The sequence below is a fragment of the Pristis pectinata genome, chromosome 19 (assembly GCF_009764475.1).
Source record: "Pristis pectinata isolate sPriPec2 chromosome 19, sPriPec2.1.pri, whole genome shotgun sequence".
Lineage (NCBI taxonomy): Eukaryota > Metazoa > Chordata > Chondrichthyes > Rhinopristiformes > Pristidae > Pristis > Pristis pectinata.
The window spans coordinates 13,290,562-13,314,819 of NC_067423.1; the positions used below are offsets into that span (position 1 = coordinate 13,290,562).

At 38.5% G+C, this 24,258-nt stretch overlaps 1 protein-coding gene across 1 annotated transcript in view; it reads left to right on the top strand.

Moving 5' to 3' along the window:
• Positions 1-1,803: 1,803 nt before the first annotated feature.
• lrguk (leucine-rich repeats and guanylate kinase domain containing) overlaps positions 1,804-24,258 on the top strand; it is a 96,921-nt gene continuing 74,466 nt past the window's right edge. The window contains 9 exon segments of the mRNA XM_052034231.1: positions 1,804-2,247; positions 2,774-2,881; positions 6,564-6,645; positions 10,379-10,479; positions 14,264-14,345; positions 16,168-16,292; positions 19,340-19,483; positions 20,703-20,784; positions 22,266-22,342. Coding sequence (XP_051890191.1) covers positions 1,954-2,247; positions 2,774-2,881; positions 6,564-6,645; positions 10,379-10,479; positions 14,264-14,345; positions 16,168-16,292; positions 19,340-19,483; positions 20,703-20,784; positions 22,266-22,342 — 1,095 coding nt within the window. The 5' untranslated portion in view covers positions 1,804-1,953.

The following is a 24,258-nucleotide window of genomic DNA, read 5'->3' on the forward strand; positions in this document are numbered from 1 at the left end:
CATTGCTTACTTGTGCATCAGCCATTGTCTGTGCTCCCTGTTTGTTTCCTTGGTCTCTGTGATCAACTGTGACTTAGTGTTCGAATTTGTGTCTACATGTTTATATCTCTGCATATTTGTCTTCCTCAGTCAGTACTTCTCTGCCCACCTCCGAGATTCTTGGAAAAATCAAAATATGTAATGTATATTTTATTTTAAGGGGTGATTGGTCTGAGAATTTGAAAGCAAGTGCAAGCAAAGCAAGTAATATTAAAGAGCAGTTACCTCTTTGAGCTATCAAGTATACTGTATTTGCACCAACGGGCTTCTCTAGAGAATCAACTTTTAATGAGCCTTTTTTGGACTATTTGAAAATCACAGAAAGTGAGAGAATCAAGAACCAAGAATTAGTGTTAGAAGGGATTCAGAGGGAGAACAGAGAGAAAAATTAGCAACATTAAAGCCCACTTCTTTATCAAGATTTTGATTTTTGCCATTTTACACTTCTGGAGAGGTACTTGCAAAATGTTTCCATGTTGAAAGGCAACCATATACAGCATACAACTGGAAGTGTTGGTAATACTCAGTAGTTCAGGCAGCATCAGTAGAGAGAAAAACAGTTGAAGTTTAAGGTCAATGACCCTTAACTAGAACTGGAGAAGGAAAGAAAAAGTGTGTTTTAAGTTAGAGGGGCAGAGAAGGACAGATCAAAAGGAATGCCTGTGATACTCATTTCCACTCTCTTTAACTGTTCCTCTCTCCACAGACAGAGCCTGGTATGCTATTTTCAACACTTTTTGTTTTTATTTCAGATTTCCAGCATTTGCAGTTTTTTGATTTGCAACCATTTAAACTAAATATAATGTTGCTGCATCAAAGTGGTTCTACCATGGATAATTACATATAAGCTTGAGTTTACCCTCAATCCAGTTCTGCACTTAGAGAATCAAGTCAAGTTTATTGTCATATGCACAAGTACTGTGAGGTACAGGTACAATGAAAAACTTGCTTGCAGTGGCATCACAGGCATGTTGGTACAGACAACACACAGAATATAAATTATACATAAATTATACAATACAGTGAAGAGAGAGAGGAAAAAAAGACAGAAGTAGGCCATTAGGGGCATCAATCCTGTGCCAGCTATTCTTTCTTCACAGGCCTGAATTATTCCCTTTTCAAATATTTATCTAATTCCTTGTGTAAAGTTTTTACTTGAACTGTTCCTACCACCTTTACAGTAAATTCTGAATAACTTGCATCATAAAGAGTACCCTCACCTCACTTCTGGCTCATTTGCTAATTACCTTAGCAAAGTGTCCTCTGGTCACTGATCCTATGCCACTGGGAAAACATACAATATTGTTGATTTATTTCAAGAAACTTCTAAAATTCTCCTTCATGGAATGACTTTCTTCGTGGTTGGCAGAACAACACCAGCTTCTTTGGATGTGGGAGTTCACTACCTTCATGTAAGTGAACTCCCACATCCTTGGTACCATCCCAATAAAACACTTCTAAGGCTTTGATAACCTCTGAACAGAAGTTCCTGGTTAATTTTCTGGGACAGGATCCTTATGTTAAACTAGCTCTTAAGAGTTGTTCAGTGAGTTTCAAGCCAATTGTATAATCTCTCTTTCTTGATGATCATAAACCACATCTTCCAATACTTGTCACCTCTACACATACTTGTTACCCCTGCCCACTCTTTAAACGTAAGACAACAAATTTACAATCTGTGAAATCCTTCAACTCTTTCCTCGGGTGAGCAGGCGCGCATGCGCAGAAGGTGTGCTTCGTGGGAATGGCACTTCCTACCGCGTCCGCTGCTCCCACAGGGCTTCGTGGCGAGGCAAGGCCAGGCCGTCTCCTAGCAACCGCCGGACAACACCATGGCGGTGGTGGAATGAGAAGGGACATCGGTGCTTTCTCCGTTGGGAAATACTGAGGTACTCCGCCTTGTTGTTGAGGATAATGGAAGCTCCGACGGCCACGGAGAGCGAGGTGGTGGAGGAGGAGTCGCTGGAAGGAATGGAGGTGGTGTGGGAGCTGCTTGGGGAGATGGTGAGGGAGTGCGCCCAGGACGTCCTGGGGGAGGCTGTGGACGAGGTGGTCGAGGTGGTCGAGGGGTCGCTCTGTGACCTGCTGGACGGGGAGAGCCGGGAGCTGGTGGAGGAGTTTTACCAGGAGCTGCTGGATAGTGCTCTCAGCAGCAGTGACACCACCAGCTCAGGGGAGTGCGAGCACCTGGAAGAAGAGGAGGAAGAGGTGAGATGTGGTAAAGTTCTGCTAGAAACTTGAACCAGAAAGAAAATATTGAGTTTGCTATTAAAGGCATCAATACTGTGTCAGCTGTTCTTTCTTCACAGAGTTAACGGACGGCAGACATTTAAGAATGACTTTTTAAAAGATAAAATATGGGAATGATTGCAAACCAATTTATAAAAAAAGCCTTGCCCATACATTGTTAGTAAACGATTTAATCTACAATGTTTATCTGGGAGTCTGGAGTTTTGCCAGGCCATGGTGAAGTTCTCTTGGCCTAGGTAAATGTCAATATCCCTTTCAAGAGATATTACACAAGATTCCACTCTTTTCCAAGTGAGAGGAATCTTGTGTAAATTTCACAGCAGTTTTGACATTCTTGTCAGGGTGGTTGATTTCTGTACTTCTTGCAATGCTGAGGTTGCTGTAGCAAGGAAGCCTAATGATATCTGTTTGTGACCTCTCATAAAAGCTTTTGGTGCGTTCCAAGAAGGTGCATGAAATTTTCAAAGGCATGTTTGTTCTGCAGGAAGAATTTGATGGTATATTGACAGAAGACATATTGGTGGAAGGTTTGTCAAATCTGAGACACTCAGCAACTGGACTGGAACAGGCCTACCTCCATCTCTCTCTGCCAGTAAGTAATGCAAATTCATACTAATAACAAAATAATATTAGCTGATAGTAAAATAAACAAATTCTGGCAGCTTGGAAGCTAAATTGAAAGTTATTCAAAATAATTCTATTTAGATTACAATCCACAAGTGCATCCAGGGTTGTAATAACAAGAACATTTCACTCAGAGAGTTGTGAATTTTTGGAACTTTTCCTTAAAGGGAGCAGGGTCTTTGAATATTTTTAAAGACATAGGTGCACAAATATTTGATAAGAAAGGGGGTGAAAGGTTACTGTGGATAAGTGGAAGTACGGAGTTAAGGTTACAATCAGATCACCCATGATCTTATTAAATGGGAGAGCAGACTTGAGCAGCTAAATGGTCTCGTCCTGCTCTTTTTCATATGATGGAATTTAGATATTGGTCTTACATACAGAACATCAGTGCAGCTAGTGCTCATTTGGGGCCAATCTGAACTTCTCCCTATCTGAACATCTGGTATTAAGACCTGAATCTAATCACATTTTTCCTCTAGCTTACTCCTCTGACATCAATGACATTTTTTTTTGTGCTATTACAACATTCCGTACAATCAAAAAGGAAAAAAAATAGAAACAAGTTGAGCCATATGCAAAATTTGTCAGTGCCTTTTTCATAAAATGTACCACAAATACTTTGTAGATGCAAGAGATTGCAAATGCTGGAACCTGGAGCAAAAAAAAACAAAACTGCTGGAAGAACTCGGCATCTGTGGAGGCAAAAGGATGGTAGATATTTTGGATCAAGGACTCTGCATCAGGACCGAGAGTGTAGAGGGAAATGGTCAGTTATGGAAGTGAGAGGAGGGGTGACAGATGCTGGCAGGTGATAGATAGGTGGAAACAGATAAGAAAAGATGATGGGCAGATGGAGCCAGGAGGGGGAAGGGCAGAGGTTAAAGGCTGGTAATGATTGGTATAACCAGATAAGGGAGGGATGATGGGCAGGATGGAACCTAGTGGGGGAGGGGATTGGTTCACATTTCCAAAGGAGAAGAAACCCAGGTAAATAAGTATGTGGATGGTGGGCAGTTGTAACCAGGAGGGGGAGAGTGATGAGTCTTGGTAATAAGGGGGAGGGAAGGATGGAAAAGTGAACAATTCACTTGGTGGACTGATGGGAGAAGGGAGGAACACAGATTAGTGGGGTTATCTGAAACTGGAAAATTCAATATTCATACCATTGAGCCAAGAGGAATATGAGCTGCTGTTCAAGTTTGTACTTTGCCTCGCTGTGGCAGTGGAAAAGGCTAAGGACAGACGGGATCAGTGTTGGACTGGAGAGGAAAGTTGAAATGACATGCAACCAGATTTTGTATTTGTAGCCAGAGATTTTTATGTGTGAGCAATTTGCTGGTCAATTTAATGATTATCCTGGTTGTGCCAGGCCTGTAAAAATAACAATGTACTAAATTGGATAGCACTAGAAGAGGGTTGCTGGAATCACTGAAGACGACAAAATTGTATGACACAGCCTCATTAATATGATTTCAGCCATCAGTGAATGGTAACCATGTTATTTATCATCTTGGTGCATGATCACTTTCACTTGGTCCAATTTTACTTGGGGGGGGGGTGAAGCAAAAGATCATGTAGGCTGGGGCTGATTAGAAAATATCTTCTAATGCTCTAACACGGGTAAAGTACTTGCAGCTGAAACCTGTGGCAAAAGCCATTTTAAAGTCCTCACACGAAATGCTGGAGGAACTCAGCAGGTCAGGCAGCATCTATGGAGGGAATAAACAGTGGACATTTTGGGTCAAGAACCCCTTCATTAAAGTCCTCATCATCTTGCTGGAAAAGGTGACAAAACATGCAGGAAAGAAGGTACCCTAATTTCCCAGTTGTTTCTGGATTCGTAGCAAATAGCAAGAAAAAAGGAGAGTTCCTCTACTTAGCTGGGGCTGGGAAGTCCTATAGGTAGACACTTGGTTAAGCGTTGGTGGAAGAAAGCATCAATTGAAGTGAATGCAGGGACTTGTGCTTCAAGGACACAGACACAGTTCAGAAAAAGGTTTGATGACCTCGCAAAGTGGTGAGGCCCAGTCTAAGTATCATTAAGTCCTATCTTCCACCAACTACAGCACTAATGCCTATATTCCATGTAATACACTCTAATCATTCACCTACCAACAAATAATCAGGGCTGGAAGTTAGCATTCAATTACTAATCACCATACAAATAGCCTTGACTCTACTTCCAGTCTTACACTCACAATGCATGGCTTCTATGCACCCCTAGCTATTTAATCATAGTAGAGGCATCACTAAAAACATTGCATAACACACATTGACATACATCCTTCTCTTGAAGAAGGTTGCACATAGGTGTACATAGTTGTATTTTCAGACATCAGCAGCAACAAGCAGGCTGGGACAAGTGTAATTCCAATTCTCCAACCAATTCCATCCCTACACCCTTCCTACCCCCAAAACACACAGAGGACAGAGTTCTGGGAATTATTGAGCAAATGACACAGAATTCACCAATGGTTTTAACAGAGCCAATAAAAGATGACTGTTGGATCCAACATAATTCCCTCTATCCCTCATTGTTCTGATTTACTTACTTGCTATGGCACAGGAAGGAGAACACTCAGCCCAGCAGATCTATACCAGCTGCCAGCAGAGTAATCCCATCAGTCCCATTCTCCCTGTAGGTTTACAGTTTATTCTGTCTCATGTGCCTAGCAATACTGCTTCAATTCTTTTGCCATTTATCTGCACTGAAGGGTGACTTAAAGAGGCACCTGAACAGGTACTTGAATGAGCAAGGCATGAGGGATATGGAATTAATGCAGGCAAGTGGGATTAGTATAGATAGGCATGATGGTCAGCAAAGACACAGTGGGTTGAAGGGCCTGTTCTTTATTTACGGTGGCCAGTTAATCTGCCAGCACATTTTTGGGACATGGGAGAAAACTGGAGCACCCAGCAGAAACCTACATAGTCACAGGGAAATCATGCAAACTCCACATGGAAGCAGCCAAGATTAAGGTCAGATCCAGATTCCTGGAGCTTGGAGGCTGCAGCAATAATTATTCTGCCAACATGTCATCTCCTACAGGCCATTGAGTGTGTAAGCAAGCAGTTCAATTCTTGTGTATTTCACTACTGACCCGCCCACCTCCCCTCTGCCCCCCACCACCACATCACCATAACTTTATTTTATCCCAGCTTCCTAATAATTAAAATGACAGCTGGAAAAGGGAAATTTGTGAGGATGTAGAAAATCTTTGAAGCAATGGAAAAAGTTTGAAATATAATGTCAAGTTATCCAGGATGATAGGAAGAATATTATTTAAATACAATTGTTCAGAGAACTCTCCATGTCCTTGTACAAGAAACACAAAGTTAACATGTGGGTGTAGTAAGTAATTAGAAAGGCAAATGGTCGACAGGAGCAAAAAACAAATAAGGGAAGGAACACAGCGGGTTGAGCAACATCTGTGAGAAGAATTGTTGATGGTTCAGGTCAAGACTGCATCAGGACTGAGAGTGGAGAGGGAGGATAGGCAGTATGAAGCAGAGAGGAGAAAGGGTGAAACAGGGGCCGATAGATGATCGGTGGACTGAGGAAAGGTGTAGGGTAACTAGCAAATGGAGTAGTACTTTATGCAATCCAGGATTTCTCTGCAAATAATTCCACTATTTTTATTTTACAGAATTACGAATTAAATGATATTTCCATTCTTTGTGATTATATTCACCTACAAAAGTTGGAACTTCCTTACAATAAAATAACAGGTACAGTGGCTGATCATTCAAATTCAGTACTCTGGTCCTGTTTTCTTCCATTATTCCTTGACCCTTTTAGCTCTAAAAACTGTATAACTCCTTCGTGAATGTACTTGATGAATTGGCTTCAACTACTTTCTGTGGTAGAGAATTTCAGAACTTTACCATCTCTGAGAAGAAGAAACATCTCCTTATCTTGGTCTTAAGTGGCTTATCCCTTTCTACTCAGACAGTGCCCCTGACCTTGAACTAAGCCGCCATCAGGAACATCCTTTCTACATCTAGTCCATCAGTTCTGTTAGAATTTTGTAAGTTTCTATGAAATCCTTACTCAGTCTTCTAAATGCAAGTGAATGCAAGACTTACTAACTCAATCTCTCTCCATGTGCCGGTTCCTGCCATCCCAGGAATCAATTTGGTTAATCTTTGCTGCACTCCCTCCATAACAAGGATATCATTCCCCAGATAAGGAGGCCAAAACTGCACACAGTATTCAAGATGTGGGTCTCAATCAATGCCCTGTACACTTGGAGAACATCCCTGTTCCTGTACTTGATTCCTCTCACTATGAAGGACAACATGCCATTTTCCTTTTTAATTGCTTGCTGCATCTGCATGCTTACTTGCAGCAAATGGCACACAAGGACACCCAGGTCTCATAGCACTTCCCCCATTCCTATTGTATCACTGTTCAGATAATCTGCTTTTTTGTAATTGTCACTACAGTCGATGACCTCGTATTTATCCACTGGAGCTTCTCTGCATCCTCCATGTAGCTCAGACTTCCATTCAGATTTCTGTTGTCTGCAAACTTGGAGATATTATATCATCCTCTCATCTACATCATTAATATATAATGTGGGGTCCCAGTACTGATGGTTACTGCCACTGATAACCACTGGTTACTGCCTGCCACTTGGAAAAAGACCAGTTTATTCCTACTCTTCGTTTCCTGTTGTCTAACCAATTTTCTGTCGATGTCAGTATCTTACCCAATCCCATTCATGCTTTATTTATGTAAAACCTATGAAAGGCCTCCTGGAAGTTCAAATACACTGTATCAACTTCAATGTTTCATCTAGTCTTCTAGTTACATCTTCAAAACAATTCCAGCAGATATGTCAAGCATGATTTTTCTTTCATATGTTACGAACCAGCAACAAAAGAAACACACTGAGTCATGATTCAGTGTTAAAAAACTACTTTATTAATAAACTACTTATGATAATAAGAAAAATAAAAGTAAAAATGTTAGAATGTTAGAAGTAAAAATGTTAAACCTTGAACATTAACCCCAAACTAAACTCGTCGTGTGTGTGTGGCAAAGTCCCAAACTCCAAGCCCAGGAATAGTTTTCAAAATTCAGGTCAGCAAGCCATAAGGTGAAACATGAGCAAAGACTTCTTCTACAACCACCGTTGTCTGAAGATAAAACGTAGATGTCGAGAACATAGGAAGAGTAATCATGAAATCCAGATGTTCCACGATGGAACCCAAAGGACACCTCAGTGTTTACTCGGTAATGACTTCCTCACCCCGCCAAAGCATCCGAATCGTGGCCGTCCGCACAAATACCTGTTTCCCTCTACAGGTTAGCAACAAAGTGAACTCCACCAGATTACTCCCAATTTCCATTCGTAGATTGTAGTGACAGACACAGTTATTGCTTCTCATCCATCGATAGAGAAACTAGCAGGCTGGTGTCTCTTCTTTTCTCTCTCTCTCTCTCTCGCTCTCTCTCTATCCTCTGACTTCAACTGACTTCTTCAACAACGTCATGACGTCCTTTATCTCTCTGGTGACGTTTAAGCACGCCCACACACACACACCACACACACACACACACACATCCACACACACACACACACACACACACACACACCACACACACACACACACACACACACACACACCACTATGCTCTATCTTGAAGGAACATTCACCTAGTCCGTAACACATAAAATCAATGTTGACTTTGGCTGATCCTGTCACTCTTCTACAAATGATCTGTGCTTGCATCTTTTATAATAGATCCAGTATTTCCCTCAAGCTAAGCAGTTATAATTCCCTAGTACACTAACAGTGATGCTACCATTCTCTTAAATATGGCAAGGCAAGGAAAATAGAAATGGATATGGGGTGAAGCCAATATGAATTAAATTAGCCTTTTTCTTTAAGATGAGAATATTTGAGACTTAAGTTTTGGACCAAGGATTCCAATTCAGATGCCCCAAAGAATGCCATTTGTTACGGGTATTATTTAGATGAACCTTTACTGTGAAATCCTTTCTTGCCTGCTTTTGACCATCTATCTGAAGAAGAAAAGTGCCTCTGATGCAGTATTTCACCATATTTTGCAGTTCGTCAAAGTGATCATTGTTTGTGGGATGTTCAAAATTGCTTTTACTGTACATTTTATTGCTGTTAACAATCGCTGTGTTTCACCTTCCCTTTTTGATCACCCACTTATCGATTCAACCTTTTATTATCTATCTCTGGAACTTAGTCTCCATACACTTGTTGAGGTCAGATGAGAAATAGGTGGAAAAGATGAAAGCTTCTCATTTTGCTAAATTAAATGTTGCTAAATAAAGGAGAAATATGCACTGAAATTTTGAGCAATGGAATCTAAAACTTGCCATAAGCTATTCACAGGAGTGAAAGTACACAGAACAGATTCAGCACAAAAGCTGCCTGCAGTGGAAACCGAAGAATCTGACTTAATTTGATGCAGCCTTAATGTGCTTTTCGAGGATTTATTGTATTTGGGAGGACTATGTCTGCTTTCAGTAACTGCTTTTATGCCATAATTAAAGCATTGTATTAGTATTTCATACAGTTGCCTATTTGTTCAATGAATTACCCCTAATATTTGTGATTTTCTTAATAATAACATAAGCATTAAACTACCTTCTCAAATGGGAGCGAAGAGAGCATTTTTCTCCAAGGACTGGTAAATAATTAGTTGAAAGTGCAAGATGAGTAAATATGAATTGGTTTGAAATTTATTATTGCAGCTTATATTGATGAAAATGATTAAATACAGGGAATACCAAATGAAAGGATTGAGACTTTTAATATCTCAAAGTAATTTCTGTGTTAAGGTTTCCATGTATTTGATAGGGAATATTGTAACAGTCAGTTATGAGCAGCAATTACAAAATAATCAAGGCTCAATCATCCATGAGAAAATGCAACAGGAAAACTTTATTGTTTAATTTCTTTATCACTCACTTCCAGTTTTTGCATTGTTTAAGTAGTAGTCAGAACAACTGATAAAGTATGTAAAATAGAATTTGATAAAGTACCTTCCAAAACCTGTCTATTCTTTGAAATGGAGAGCAAGTTACTTTAGATGCCACTGTACATTCTGAAATGATTAATGTGCTTTGAACTGTCAGTTCTACAATAAAACTATGACTCAGCCTGCCCTTTGATATGGCCTGCCTTTGTCTCAAAGACGATTGAAGTAAACCAGCAATACTGTGGTGAAAAAAAAATGAAATACTAATAAAATCTATTCTAAGAGCTTTTCATTGCAGATAATTGTGAATGAAAAGCAAATAACATTGGAAGCCTGAAATCTGAAGTAAAACAAAATACCCAAAATACTCAGGGGTAGGCAGGGTCTCAGGGGAAGAAACAGTTAAAGTTTTAGGTCACTCGTTTTCATTAATTTTGAACTTTGTCAATAAAACTTGCATTCTGAACTGTTGCTCAACATATCCTTTCTGCTTTATAGATTTGCACTGTGTAAGTTATATGCCCTACCTGTTACAGTTGGATGCCTCCCATAATGCCCTGAACTCACTCACTGGCCTAAAACTACCTAAAAATATTAAGGTAAGTCAATAACTGGATCTGAAACAAGAGCATCTGGTCTAAGGAAGTTGCATAAAGACTATGATGAGATAACCAATGTAAAGGAAAGAAGAAATGAATGGATCAGATAAACATGTGTTTGATTATGTATTATCCCTTTACTAATGGGTATTATTTATATTTAAGCTTTGTTTTAATTAACATTTATACATTTGTTTCACTAAGTTTACTCTTGTGCCATTTTTCCATGTTGACCCTGCCAAGGAAGAGGCTTGCATACCAGCTGAACATAGTTAGAAATTGTAGGCAGAATGTTTGACTTCCCAATGTGCATGGTCAATAATCAAAGCTGCCTGCCAGATCTTGAGTGCAAACTCAAAGTCAGCCCTATTGTGTTCAGTTTACTTTATAAGTTGACTTACTACAGATGTACGTTGAGTATGTTGGCCATGTGCCATTTATATGCTTGGGTTCATCTAACATTGAGAGACAACAACAGAGTTGAAGTTATTAAGGATAGCGAGGCTGTCGATGTCTGCTGGTAGGACTACTTCAAAAGCCTTTTTAACTGTAACTCAGTCCTTGGCATGAGTCTCTTAACTCCATCCCATAGTGACCTATTCTGCCCAACCTTGCCACCATTCCTGACTGATAAGACATTGAAAAGGTCATAACTTACCAAAGAAAATCAACAAGGCCATGGGAGCAGTCAATATCCCAGGTGAGGTTCTGAAACTTGGCAGTGAAAAGCTTCAGTTCTGAATTCATAAACTCTTTCTGGATGTGGACAATGGGGAAGGTATACCAGGGGACCTCAGTGATTTATCTAATGTTGGCTATCTTCAAGAGAGGAGACAAATCCACTGTAGTAACTGTAGCGGGGCTTTCATGTTGTTTGCCACAGGAGAAAAGTCATCCCCAAAGAACTACTGATAGCACTGCCAGTGGTGGAAGAGCTGTTCCCCAAATCAAAGTCTGTCCATCTGAAGGCACAGTAGGTGTAATCTCACTTGCATGACAAGTTCCAAGATGAAATTTATTTTGACCCTTTTCGACTTACTAAAACCTTGATTCTCAGTCGGGAAGATTACAGAGCTTTCTCAGATCACCGACAGAAAATCCAGCTCTATCTTGCATTTGCTACATGATGGCATTCAAAGCATGATTCTAACAAATAGGATCTCCAGTGGAGCTAGATCTCCATAAGGTTGATGACAAACAAAGACTTAATGATATTCCTGGATTTTTTTTCAATCTTTTTCACTACAATGCTGCAACTTGCCTTCAACAAATCTCCTCCAGGGGAGAGCTATCTTCAAAACTGTTGAAAACTATCAGCTTGTGGCAACCACACTCCAGAACCAAAGACATTTGATCCTCAACAGTTGAGTTGTCAGCTCACAGAGGACATTTGCATTTTTGTGTTCTTGGAACTGAACTCCAAGCCACTGTTGACTCGTTCACTGAAGCATACTAGAGGATGGACTCTAGTCCACTCATATCTGCGAGATGGAGATTGAGAGCACAGCTCAAATGCCATCTATGCTCCTGCAGAGTTGTGGACACAGCCCAGTGTGTCACAGAAACCAGCCTCCCCTTCTTGGACTCTGTCTTTACCTCTCGCTGCCTTGATGAAGCAGCCAGCATAATCAAAGACCCCATCCACCTGGGTCATTCTCTCTTTTCTCCTCTTCATCAGGTAGAAGATACAGGAGCCTGGGGGCCATACCACCAGCTTAAAGACAGCTTCTACCCCACTGTGATAAGACTATTGAATGGTTCCCTTATATGATGGCATGGACTCTAACCTCACGACCTACTTGTTGTGACCTTGCACTTATCGCACTGCACTTTCTCTGTAGCTGTGACACTTACTCTGTACTGTTATTGTTTTTACCTGTACTACCTCAATGGCACTCTGTACTACCTCAATGTACCTGCACTGTGTAATGAATTGACCTGGAGAGCGATTGGTATGAAGAACAAGTTTTTTTCACTGTACCTCAGTACACTAGTGACAATAATAAAACCAATACACCATAAACAAAGTTATCTGCTCAGTGAGTAAATGGGAGCAGTGAGAGAGTGAGAGCATAGACTAAAGAATGTAAGCAGTTTACAGAATGTAGAGCAGGAAGACTTCCCCAGCAGGTCAGGCTTGACATGTCCTCCACTCCCAGAAGGAAAAGGGGAATATAAGGAGGTGAAAAAACACACATGCTATGCAAGAATCAGGATTAACTGACGTGCAAACAGACAAATCAAGTTACCGAAAGTCATAGAATTCCATATTAAGCCAGAAGGCAGGAGGCCACAGATGGAGAGGTAAGAGTGGGAGTGAGATGGAGAATTAAAATGGCAGGCAACAAAAGCTTTGAATCACCCTGTAGCCTGAATCCAGGTGCCCTGGAAAGCGATCATTCCTATGTGTGTTTTGGTTTCTCCAATATAGAGGATTACCACGTTTGTGAACAGTGACTACTGGCGTCATGGACATGCCTGACACCAAACTCCTGAAAGTAGACACTCTCTTCCAAATTCTGTCCCAGGAAGAGATTACCAGCAGGAGAAAATAGATTTCAAGATGTTACTCAAAGTCTCTATAGAAATGCAACCTACCCACAAGCTCCTGGAATGCCTGACCCAATGATCATGAAAAATGAAGAGGGAGCATTCAGGGTGGGTGTTGAGCTCCTTCAGTCCCATGTAACAGGCGCGCACACACGTCTTGGTGCAAATAACAGCCATGGTGCATAAATTCATAAATCACCCACTCACTTGCCTATCAGTCACCTCCAGCCTCATCAGCCATCTCAAAAACCAGAATGAAAGCAAGTCATCTTGATTGCTAGGGGGACTGCCAAGAAGAAGAAGATATGGATGTCTGACATAGTATGTAAAAAATATAAGAGCAAGCATTTAGCTATGGCTTTACTGTGAACTAATGAACCACTAGCCCTGCAGGTTTAGGTAACCCTACATGATGAGGTTTACAGAAGGGTGCTGCCAATGTCATGTGTTTTAATTAAATCTTACATTATCAGAAAAAAATTCATGTTAACTTCAACGTTTCAAGCTAACTCATTAAATCATTTCACCTCTTTTCTCATTTTAATGCATATTTCCTTATCTTTGACAATTTAATGCTTGCAGAAATGACTCATAAACAACTGCAGGATTAGCAGGAATAGTCACTTTTTGAATCTGGCTCAAAGAACTGAATGGATGATTTTGTAGGTCTGTGACGGTACAAAAGGCTTTGAAGGAGCAAAGCTTTAATCTGCTTCCCATCCTCTAATCCTTCAGCAATCATGTCACAAACTAAGAGCAAAGGAACATCTGACTTCAATTGTTTTGGGTTTAAATTTAGTGACCTTTTCTCAAAAACAAAGGAAAGTACAGAAATGGTAAATAACTATTTCAGTGGACAGGACTACAAGGTCATGTACTGTTCAATCGAGTAAAAACCTGTGAAGTGATAAAGTCCCAATTGCTATACGTTTATATTGCCATTCAAGAAGATTGTTATCATGTTCCCTGCAGGGATTTGCATTATCCTCTTCTCCTCTTGAATCTCCTGAATGGAAAATTTTCATTCAGTTCCTCAGTGATTGCCATTGCAATTTGTTACTGCTATATAATTGCTTGTGTACCTTGCTCATTTATTATGTTTTTAACATTATCAAGCTAATTGTTGGTGTCTTGAATGTGGGTGAAATAATTTGAAGTAATGTTGTCTCAGAAGATTGGCAGAACACTCTTCAGTTGCATTCAAGACATAATCTTCATTTATTCTATGTTACAGGAAGTGGACTTTTCCTATAACCAGATATCTGACATGAAGGAGCTATCAGACTATCCGTTTCTTTCTAAATTGAAGTTGAACAGTATCCTTTACCTATTTACTACATTAGGCAGAGATGCTAAGATCAATTTTTTTTGAAATGATTCATTTCTTTGATTTCTTTTATTACTGTTGTGGTTCTAGTCATGGAAACTACTGGTATGGGGAGTTGATATATCAAAATCTGATTTATTATCACTGACTTGTATGACACGATATTTGTTGTTTTGCAGCAGCCATAAAGTGCAAGGACATAAAATCGTTATAAATTACAAAACTAAATATTGCAAAAGAAAGGAATAACAGGGCAGTGTTCATGGATTGTTCAGAAATCTGATGGCAGAGGGGAAGAAGCTGTTCCTGAATCATTGAGTGTGGATCTTCAGGCTCCTGTACCATCTCCCGATGGTGGTACTGAGAAGAGGGTGTGTTCCGGATGGTGAGGGTCCTTAGTGATGGATACTGCCTTCTTGAGGTGCCGCCTCTGAAGATATCCTTGATGGTGGGGTGGATGGTGTCTGTGATGAAGCCGGCTGAGTTTATAACCCCTTGCAGCCTTAGCAATCCTGTGCACTGGAGTCTCCGTATCAGTGCTGTGATGCAACCAGTCAGAATGCTCTCCACCGTACATCTAGAGAAATTTTGTAAGGGTCTTGGTTTCATACCAGATCTCCTCAAACTTCTAACGAAGTAGAACACAAATCACGTTCCTTCTTTGTGATTGCTTCAATGTGTTGGGCCCAGGATAGATCCTCTGAGATGTTGATGCTCAGGAACTTAAAGCTGCTCACCCCTTCCACCGCTGACCCCTCAATGAGGTCTGGTGTGTGTTCTCCTGACTCCCCCTTGCTGAAGTCTACAATCAGTTCCTTAGTCTTGCTGACATTGACTGAGAGGTTGTTGTTGCAACACCATTCAACCAGCCAATCTATCTCATTCCTGTACGCCGCCTCATCACCATCTGAGATTCTACCAACAGCAGTGGTGTCATCGGCAAATTTAGAGGATGGAGTTGAATGAGTATAGGAGGCAATGGAAATGGGGAGAAAATGGGGTTTGGAAATATTTAGGTAGAAGTTTAAATCACTTTCAATGGAGAGCTGATCCTACAGAGATTTAATATGGATAAAGAAAGTTACGGCATAAAGGCTTGAAGGCATGTTAGAAATATAAGGATTTTGGAAGAGGCATGCAGGGAGATAGAAAATGTGGGACTTGAATGCAAAATATCAGAGGACAAAGAGAACAAACCAGTATTATTACAAAAGCAAATGAAATACTGGAACAACAGCAGATTATTCAGCAGCATTGCAGAAATGACATGGTTCTTTCAGGATGATGTGAAATCCTGCTGTATCACTTGAATGCAAGCATATTTACTAAGATATGAAGTAAGATTTAACATTGCCAATTGTTTTTGACATTTCTGATGAATCAGAGGCACTCGGGCAGACTATCATATTTCACGAGAAGTCTCGAACCATCAGCGAATTATAGTTTCTTAGCCGTTGGAAGGGAAAATTTCCCTCTTTGCTCAAGGAAAGAAACTCCAGTCACATTCATGGAAGATGACAATTCCAAAGCCACAATTTCCTCTGGTCTGGCGAGTAACCAGGGTCCTGCACAGAAATGTTGGGGTGGCATGCAATTCCATAAGGTTAAGGGCCAAATGTGTGGGCTCATATCCATAACCACATGTGATAAATATACCTTTCGACCCAGTCTACTTACTCCACTTGTGCATTCCCCAAGGGCAATTTAGGAAGAAAAAAATAACTGAATTGGCAGTATTGGACTGCAAATTTTACTTGGGATATAAGTTGTTTAATATTTCAGGTGTATTCTTCCTTATGTCTAATTCACAGACAATCAAATCCAGGCAATCAAAGGCTTGCAGAACTGCAGAAGTCTCGCCTACCTCAGCATGGCAGAAAATAGACTCTTGGAAGTCAATGGCCTGGACTACTTGCCAATTAAATTTCTTTTCCTTGTAAGTCTTGTCTTAATATAGACTTGTTTCTGGTTTCTTTCACTCTCTCCTTTTTAAAGGAATAAGGAGCAGAAATGAAAAGAGTTCCCAATTGTTCTTGAAATTTCTGATGCTCAAGAGATTGTCTGCAGGAACCACAGACTGATCCTGAAGCCTGTAAGCATACTTACCGAATAAAAGAACCTTAACAATCAGACTATACTCTGGGGTTTGACTGGGTGATATCCTCACCATTTTTCTGAATCCCTTAATTTTCAAAATCCTATCCTGTTGTTCCTTAAAACAGTTTGCTTTCTACTTTAATAGTCATTCATTTCATCATGAACAGTCAACCATTTCTTTTTGTTTTCCCTTCAATGACAACTATACCTTCTCTTAAGCAATCAGGAGAGGCAAACTTTAAATATTACTAATAGTTCCTCTCTTTTTTTTGTCATACGAGTTGGTTGCATCTTCAGTCTAGGCAGCATCAGGTTGTTGTGCTCAGAACCTAGGTTCTTCCCACGTAGTGTAACTGATAAGATATCTTTATTAGTCACATGTACATCGAAACACACAGTGAAATGCATCTTTGCATAGGATGTTCTGGGGGCAGCCCACAAGTGTTGCCACTCTTCCGTCGCCAACATAGCATGCCCATAGCTCCTAACCCGTACGTCTTTTTTGGAATGTGGGAGGAAACCAGAGGAAACCCACACAGACGTAGGGAGAACGTACAAACTCCTTACGGCGGTGGGAATTGAACCCGGCTCGCTGGCGCTGTAATAGCGTTATGTTAACCACTACGTGGCAGCTGAGCACCACCAACCATGGGTAGATAGTATGTGGTAGATAGTAAAGAGGTTAAAAGAAACAACCAGTAAATGCCTTCTCTTTTGTTTCAGAAGATATATTCTCTGTAGCCTATTTGAAAACATGATTGGAGTGTGGTATCTTCCTCTTAATGAGGTTGACTAAACTATCATAACCTTTGTCATGACTCCCACTATCAACATCCTGAGGGTTGCCATTGACTGAAACTTAACTGGGCCAGCCACAAACATACTATGGCTGCAAAAGCAATCAGAAATCATGGCCTGTCCACCAACACTTTGCACATCTGGAATGTGATGGAGCAACCTGGATGAGTGTAACTCCAACTATTCTCAAGAAGCTCAAAATCATACAGAACAAAGCAGTGCGCCTGATTGGCAGCCTATCCACTGTGCTAAACATGCATTCCTTCCAAAATTGGCACACTCTGTACCATTGCCAAAATTACATCAGACTGGTGACCACTACCACCAAGAAGGCAAGAGCAGCAGACACATTGGTTCACCTCAAGGGAAATTAGGAATAGACAACATATGTTGGCCTTGCCAGTAATGGCTGTAATCTCATAAATGAATATTAAAATTGGTTCTCTCTTCCTTTATCCAACTCATCACACAATTAAAACTATTAGTTTAGACAAAAATGGATAGAATAAGGGGAGAATTGGAGAATGAGTGATTTTTTGCACCCTTCAGTTGATGAAGCATTCAGAGCAGTCTAGAACCAGATAATTGTGCCTTGCCTCTTTGTTTCCAGATTAAATGCACATGTAAAAATGCATAGAAATATGTGTTGTAGCAAACCCAACTGAAACAGTGATAAATTGCCAAAAAGTTGTAATTTCTTGGAGAATACATTTTTAAAAGAAAACATTTTAGAATTAAGATCAGATTCACTGATTAATAATTTCAATGCCTTGAGAGTTCAGATGCCAATCAAAAATTATCCAGGCCCACGGAATTCCTTGGCAAATTTCAATTGTGTCATTAAAACCTTTTTTTACATTCAAGTCTTTATTAATCTTTTAATTGGAATTTACAACATGCCAACTACTAACAGCCTCCAGAATGCTGGCATATAACACCATATGTTCACTGCAGTGAAGGGAAGTGGAACTGCTCTTTAAATAAGGAGAACACAAAGGAGTCTGGCTATTTGGGGCTGAGATTGTGACAGACAATTCCTCACCTTGAACATATGCCAAGTTTGTGTTCTTTTTATACCATTACGGATTAGAAGATATTATAATTCATTTCTTTTGCAGTGAAACTCTAGTAGGTTTGGTTTTGTGAGGTTATGTAGTAGGAGAGAATCTTCTTGCACCTTTCATTTTGCCAGTACTATGTTGATTTTTTTTGCAGACTGATTTTTTTTTTGTTGTTTGCAAGAATATTGATTTTTACAACTCAGAAAATGGTCCTTTGAGCCATCAAGTCCAATCTGATCTCCATATGAGGAATCTAGTCTAGTCTTACATTTTTACTTCCGCTCCATATCAATATCACTCATGCACTTGCATAGTTTTTAAGAAAAAGTTATCAGCTCAACAGATTTTCATATTCCTAGCTGTATAGCTTGTTTTTCAAGCTCCTCTAATTCTTATTACGCTTATTTTAAACTTGAGCTTTCACTTTGCAATTTCAATGACCAGTTGAGACAGTTTGTCACTATTTACTCTATTATAACTCTTCAGAATATTGAAGTCTCGCACATTATCCCCTAATTTTCTTCATTCAAATGACTTCTCAAATTTCTATTGGTAACTGTTAACCCTCATTTCAGGTAATATCCCAGTGCTGCTTCTCAATGCTTTTAGTTTTGTCTTCAACGTCTGCCTCAAATCTATACACAATAGTACAACTAAAAGGTCTTAGACATTCAACATTACCACCTTGCTTTCCTAATAATTGCCTTTAGGCACAAAGTTAAAGATTATGTTTGCCTTTATAATGGTTTTGTTACCTTATACTGCCACAAGTAATGTAGTATCCATTGACCCAGGTCTTTCCATTTAAAATCTTGATTATCTAACTGATTTAAGGAGTGATTGAGTTTTGTTTTGTTCTGTTGGGATTTAAATGGTGAGTTAAGCTTTGCAACTTAAATCCTTCAAAAATGCATAACTATATGTGTACGCAGGAAATATTAGCGATTCCATGGATAGTAGAAAATCAAGAACACATCATATCTAAATGCTAAATATTTTCTTTACTATACTTTGAATTTATTCACAGCAAGGTAATCAGCTCATAAATGTGAAAGGACTGGCAAATGTGAAACGCCTACACAAGCTTGATTTGTCGAACAATAAAATAGAAACTCTGATTGGTTTGGAGGACCATGACCTGCTGGAAACTATCAATCTGGAGAACAATCAGGTAACAATCTGTGAAGAGTAGGAATGTAAGATTTACCCATTCACCCTTCAACCTAGGTTTTATTCACATGTATTTATATATTTTCTGCCTGCAGGCTCCTATTCAACTATTTGTATTGGTGCCTATGGAATGAATACATGTTTAAAAAATGGGTATATTGTAATTATGGTGTAGGGGGTGAGTTTCTGTGGAATTAATTTTTTCTCTTAAAAACAAAAGATTTTCTATTGAAAACTGAAATACTTTCTCTTTGTTACTTAATTTCACCCTCTAACAACACCAAGTCTGGTGCAGGATATACCAGATGCAGAACAAAGCTTCTCACAATGCTGCCTCGATGTATTAACCTCTTATGCCCTGCAGCATTGATAATTCCAGTCTTGAAAGAGCACACTCCTCCAGTGTGTTATTTCTATTTCCTACAATAGCCATTGCTGCATTCCTATGAATGTGATTGCCAGGTGATGTTTTTTATGTTCACAATCCATGCTTGATATGAACCGAAGGCAGTTTCATACAGATTTCATGCAGGGCCACATAACTGTTAGAGAGAGGAGAAGCTTTCATTATTTCCAGCTGGGTTGGATCAAATCCATACAAGTTGTGTAAAAAAAAAATTATATTATTTCTGTTATCCTTTTGTTTATAAATTCAGTCATGTTGTATGTTTTTAAATACTTAAAACCTGAATTCTGGGTAAAATTGATCACAAATTGTGATTGGTAGATTATCTTGTCTTGCTTGTATTAGAAAAAAAACAAATTACAATAGGAGCAGGAATTAGCAATTTGACCCTTTGAGCATACAAAAACCTTGAAGATTTGGAACCAATTGGCATGCACCCTCAAGTTGGCACAACTTAGTTCTTGTTTTCATCCATGATTGAATTTCTCGGCCATGGTATTGGGACTAAGTAAATACTTTTTCTAATTCACAATCAAAATTCAGTCAGAGTTAGCTGCAGAATTTAGGAACACTATCCAATTCACCTCATGGTCTTCTTCTAGGCTCTTGGAAGCTTTAACAGGTGAGACAATATTTTTAACAAATTGCAGGCAAAGCAATAATATATAAATTTTGTTGTTTACAAGTGCTGTTGAATGTTGTCCTTTAGTAGTCTTGTATTGATGATGTGTTAAGATGCCCTGTGCCAAGTGAAAATCAATAAAATGGTTAAGAAGTTGACTTTGTTCATTATATTGAATTTTTATGTTATTAGATCAGTGATCTGGATGAACTAATGCACCTGAAAAATCTTCAGCTTTTGAGAGAACTGAATCTACTCAAGAACCCCAATACAGGTATTAGAAAAAGAAAGGGGAGGAGGAATCATGGGGGGGCTAGAATTTAGTAGACAGAATTTCATTTATACTTGTATAATGGAGACAAATTTCTTTATTAATTGCATCATTTAACTTCTTAAAAAAATATTGAAGAGGGTTGCCAAACAATTTGGATGTGGAGGGCTCTATCAGTTTGGAACAAAACTCTGTGGACAGAAATTATTGCTGTCACTTCTGTGCAGGCGACATGATAGTGTATGATAGTACTGGGCATGGGCCACTAACATCAGATGCATTCAGGACCTTATTTGATGTTATTTGCATAAAATTTTACTATACATTTGAGGTCAAGGAAACATTAAAGCAAGTCTAGGCCAGACAGGCTTACAACTTATTGGATAATAAATACCTTCTTCAACTCAACACTGTTGTCTAAATTTTATGCATCATTTAGGTTTACTCATATTTTAATGAATAAGAAGTATTCTCACATAACATGAACATATTCACTCATTTGAAATGGTGTGTTGCAGATTTATGATGCATATTTAATCTTTTTCTCTGTGTATGGCATATGTTCAACAGTTTTTAAATGCTCATCTGCATTAAAGATTTACTGTGAAATTTAAATTATTAATGATCTACCTTTGGTTTAATTTATAGTTGGGACATTTTGATTATAACTACTGCATGTCCAAGCTTATGCGGACTCTTCCTGCCTCCTCTTGATGCCAAGCAAGCTGGCTACTTCTAATGACTAAGCTTCAAGTATGAGTGCCAGCAAGTTATTTTACCTAAAGGCATGACAGCTACATAGATTTTGGTTTACTTCCCAAAGTCCATAAAAATTTGTTTTGGATGTAGAACACTGGTCAGGATTTGGGACTTTGGTGGTTATTTTGACATGCAATCCGTGAACAAATGATGCCCAGATCAATTGTATCCCTAAATGCTATTCTGTCCGAGATCCATATCAGATCTAGTGCAGGAGTAGAGCCCTCAAAGTTAACATTACTCTTACTACTCAGAGTAATTCTACCTTATTCCAAAATACAAAGTCTTACTAAGTTGTAACACATCCTCGTCATACTGAAGTTGAGATTTACTAAACAATCCCAAACCCCTTTTTAAAAGTACAAAATTGTAGAATTTCTTAAATTGCCTTTCCCTTACATTCTACAGAATTTCAAACCAATGCTACTTTTACCTCTTGATTTCTCTTATTCTTTCAGACATGGTGGTTTTCTGAACTATCTTGCACTCAACTATTTTTTAAGTCCTCTCATGCATTGCATGAACATTAGTTTCTTGGACATAAACTGACATCTAATTTCCAAAAAGTATTTCAAAATTAGAGACAAAACTGAGCCACAAAAAGATCTCATTAGGAAACCTGACCATATAATTAAATAAGTTGATTTTAATGAAATATTTTAATATTTAGTATTGCGTTAAACCAGTTCTTTTTTTTATTGTTTCATTCAACCAGGAAAACCCAGATTATTTGTTCTGGATTCTTTTCATAGTACAGAAACTGACTGAACTGGATAATAAACAAGTGAAAGCCTCTGATAAGGTAAACTGAGCAACTCTTTGGGAAATATTTAAAAAAGCCAAGTAAATTGGAAATATATATGTTAATATTCTGAAATGCAACATAACCATCTGTAATAAAACAGTTCTTTACAAAATATAATTTTGGGCCTCAGTGCAGCATCTTGCATACATTCAAATATATTTCAGTTTTTAATAGTTTTTCATTTTTTTCTGTGCAGTCAGCTTACTTTTCCTTGGGGTGTCCTGATTTATGTCAGGGTTTGAAGATTAATTTATAGCACTATTAACTCATAATATTGTAAGTGACCATTTTTAAAACATTGTGCCAATAAAATTAAGCCACACTTACCAATATCCTCCTCCATTCAAGCTTTTAGTTGAATTTAAAGTGTGAATATTAACTATCAACACATGGCCAGAATTCTCAAAAACACAGAAGATCAGGTTGAAGGTCTGAATCCTTAAGGTTATTGTCCAAGCCACCATCTTTTTCTTATGTTTTGTTACTATCAAAATTACTTCAGGCCAAACAGTAGCAAATAACTATTGACATTTTAATGGAACTGATTGAACATCTTATGTTTGTTAAGAAGCTTATGAGGGTATTTTCAATTAAGTATGTTTATTTCAATGTAGCTGGTTCTTAATTAACGTAATAAAGTTTAAAACACTAAGTACTACATTTAATTTGGGTTTTATCATACAATGTGCAAATTCTTTCAAGGTGCTTTGACTCAGTGCCTCCAGAATTCTCCTTCTGAAACTGTCTATAAATCTGTCTGATTCAGCAGCAACTAAGTTAAACAGTTTTATTAGAATGACCAGAGGCAAATAATTGAAACATTCTGCAAGAATTTTCACAGACCTTGAAGAATGCATTATTTTAAAAAAACAATTAATGACATATATGTGCCTTAAAATGAATTGAGTGCACAAAGAATTGCACATGATTAATTAGGTTTGTGACTTATTACTGTCTTAGTAACTATTTTCTAAGGCATTTTGACTTGCTGCTTCACATCTTACATAAAACTGTCCAATTCAAATTGAGGGGGAATTAGACAGTTTTATTGAAACCAAGAAGTCAGCAGCTGAAGGAGACTTGAGGGAGTGCATCAAAATGTTCAGGAAAAAGTTTCACGTTCGCAGAAGATTGAGATACCATATGTCTTATAAATACATCAGTAGTTACCATTGAAAAATCACTGACTGTAGTTATTTCTGTGTTCCATTATTTTTACATATATAATGGATGATTGGAGGGGAGGATTTCAATTATTTTTTCTCTATGGAAGTGAAGTTGAGTGTTTATAAATGTCATCTTTACATTATTTCAGTTACAATTTGGATTAATCTTTTGTGACCAGGTATCTTAAATGAAGTTTATTATTGGGTATTCTATAGACACAATGCAAATAAAATTGTTTATTAGTAGAGTCAAATTGAATTCCATGTGCTACTTCACGCTTCAAACTCAAACCATTGACACAGGATACCCAGAATTAGTTATTTTGCAAAATACTGTTGGCATGGACGTGATTTAAAGATTTGCAACTTGTGCTGAAATCTCAATAAGAACAGTCATGCATCAGGTAACTTGCATTAAAGTTTTTTTTCAGATTGTTCTTATCTCTAAAATTGATAGTTACAGGTTGTGGAGTGTCTGTTAAAAGTCCATGTATCCAGAAATCATTAAAAGTAGTCACACAAATTTGGAAGATTGCTTTTTTAAAAAAAGTGGATTCAAATATTCAAGCAATGAACTGTGTTTTTATTTCCAGAGAAACAGAATTAGAAAGTAGGGAAGTCATGTTAAACTCGTACACAACTTCAATTAGAATGTGCTTGCAATAATGTTGTAGTTCTTCAAATATAAGCTATAATGGCAGTGGGAAAAGATTGACTGTGGAGTTATTATTGAAAGACTGAACAGAC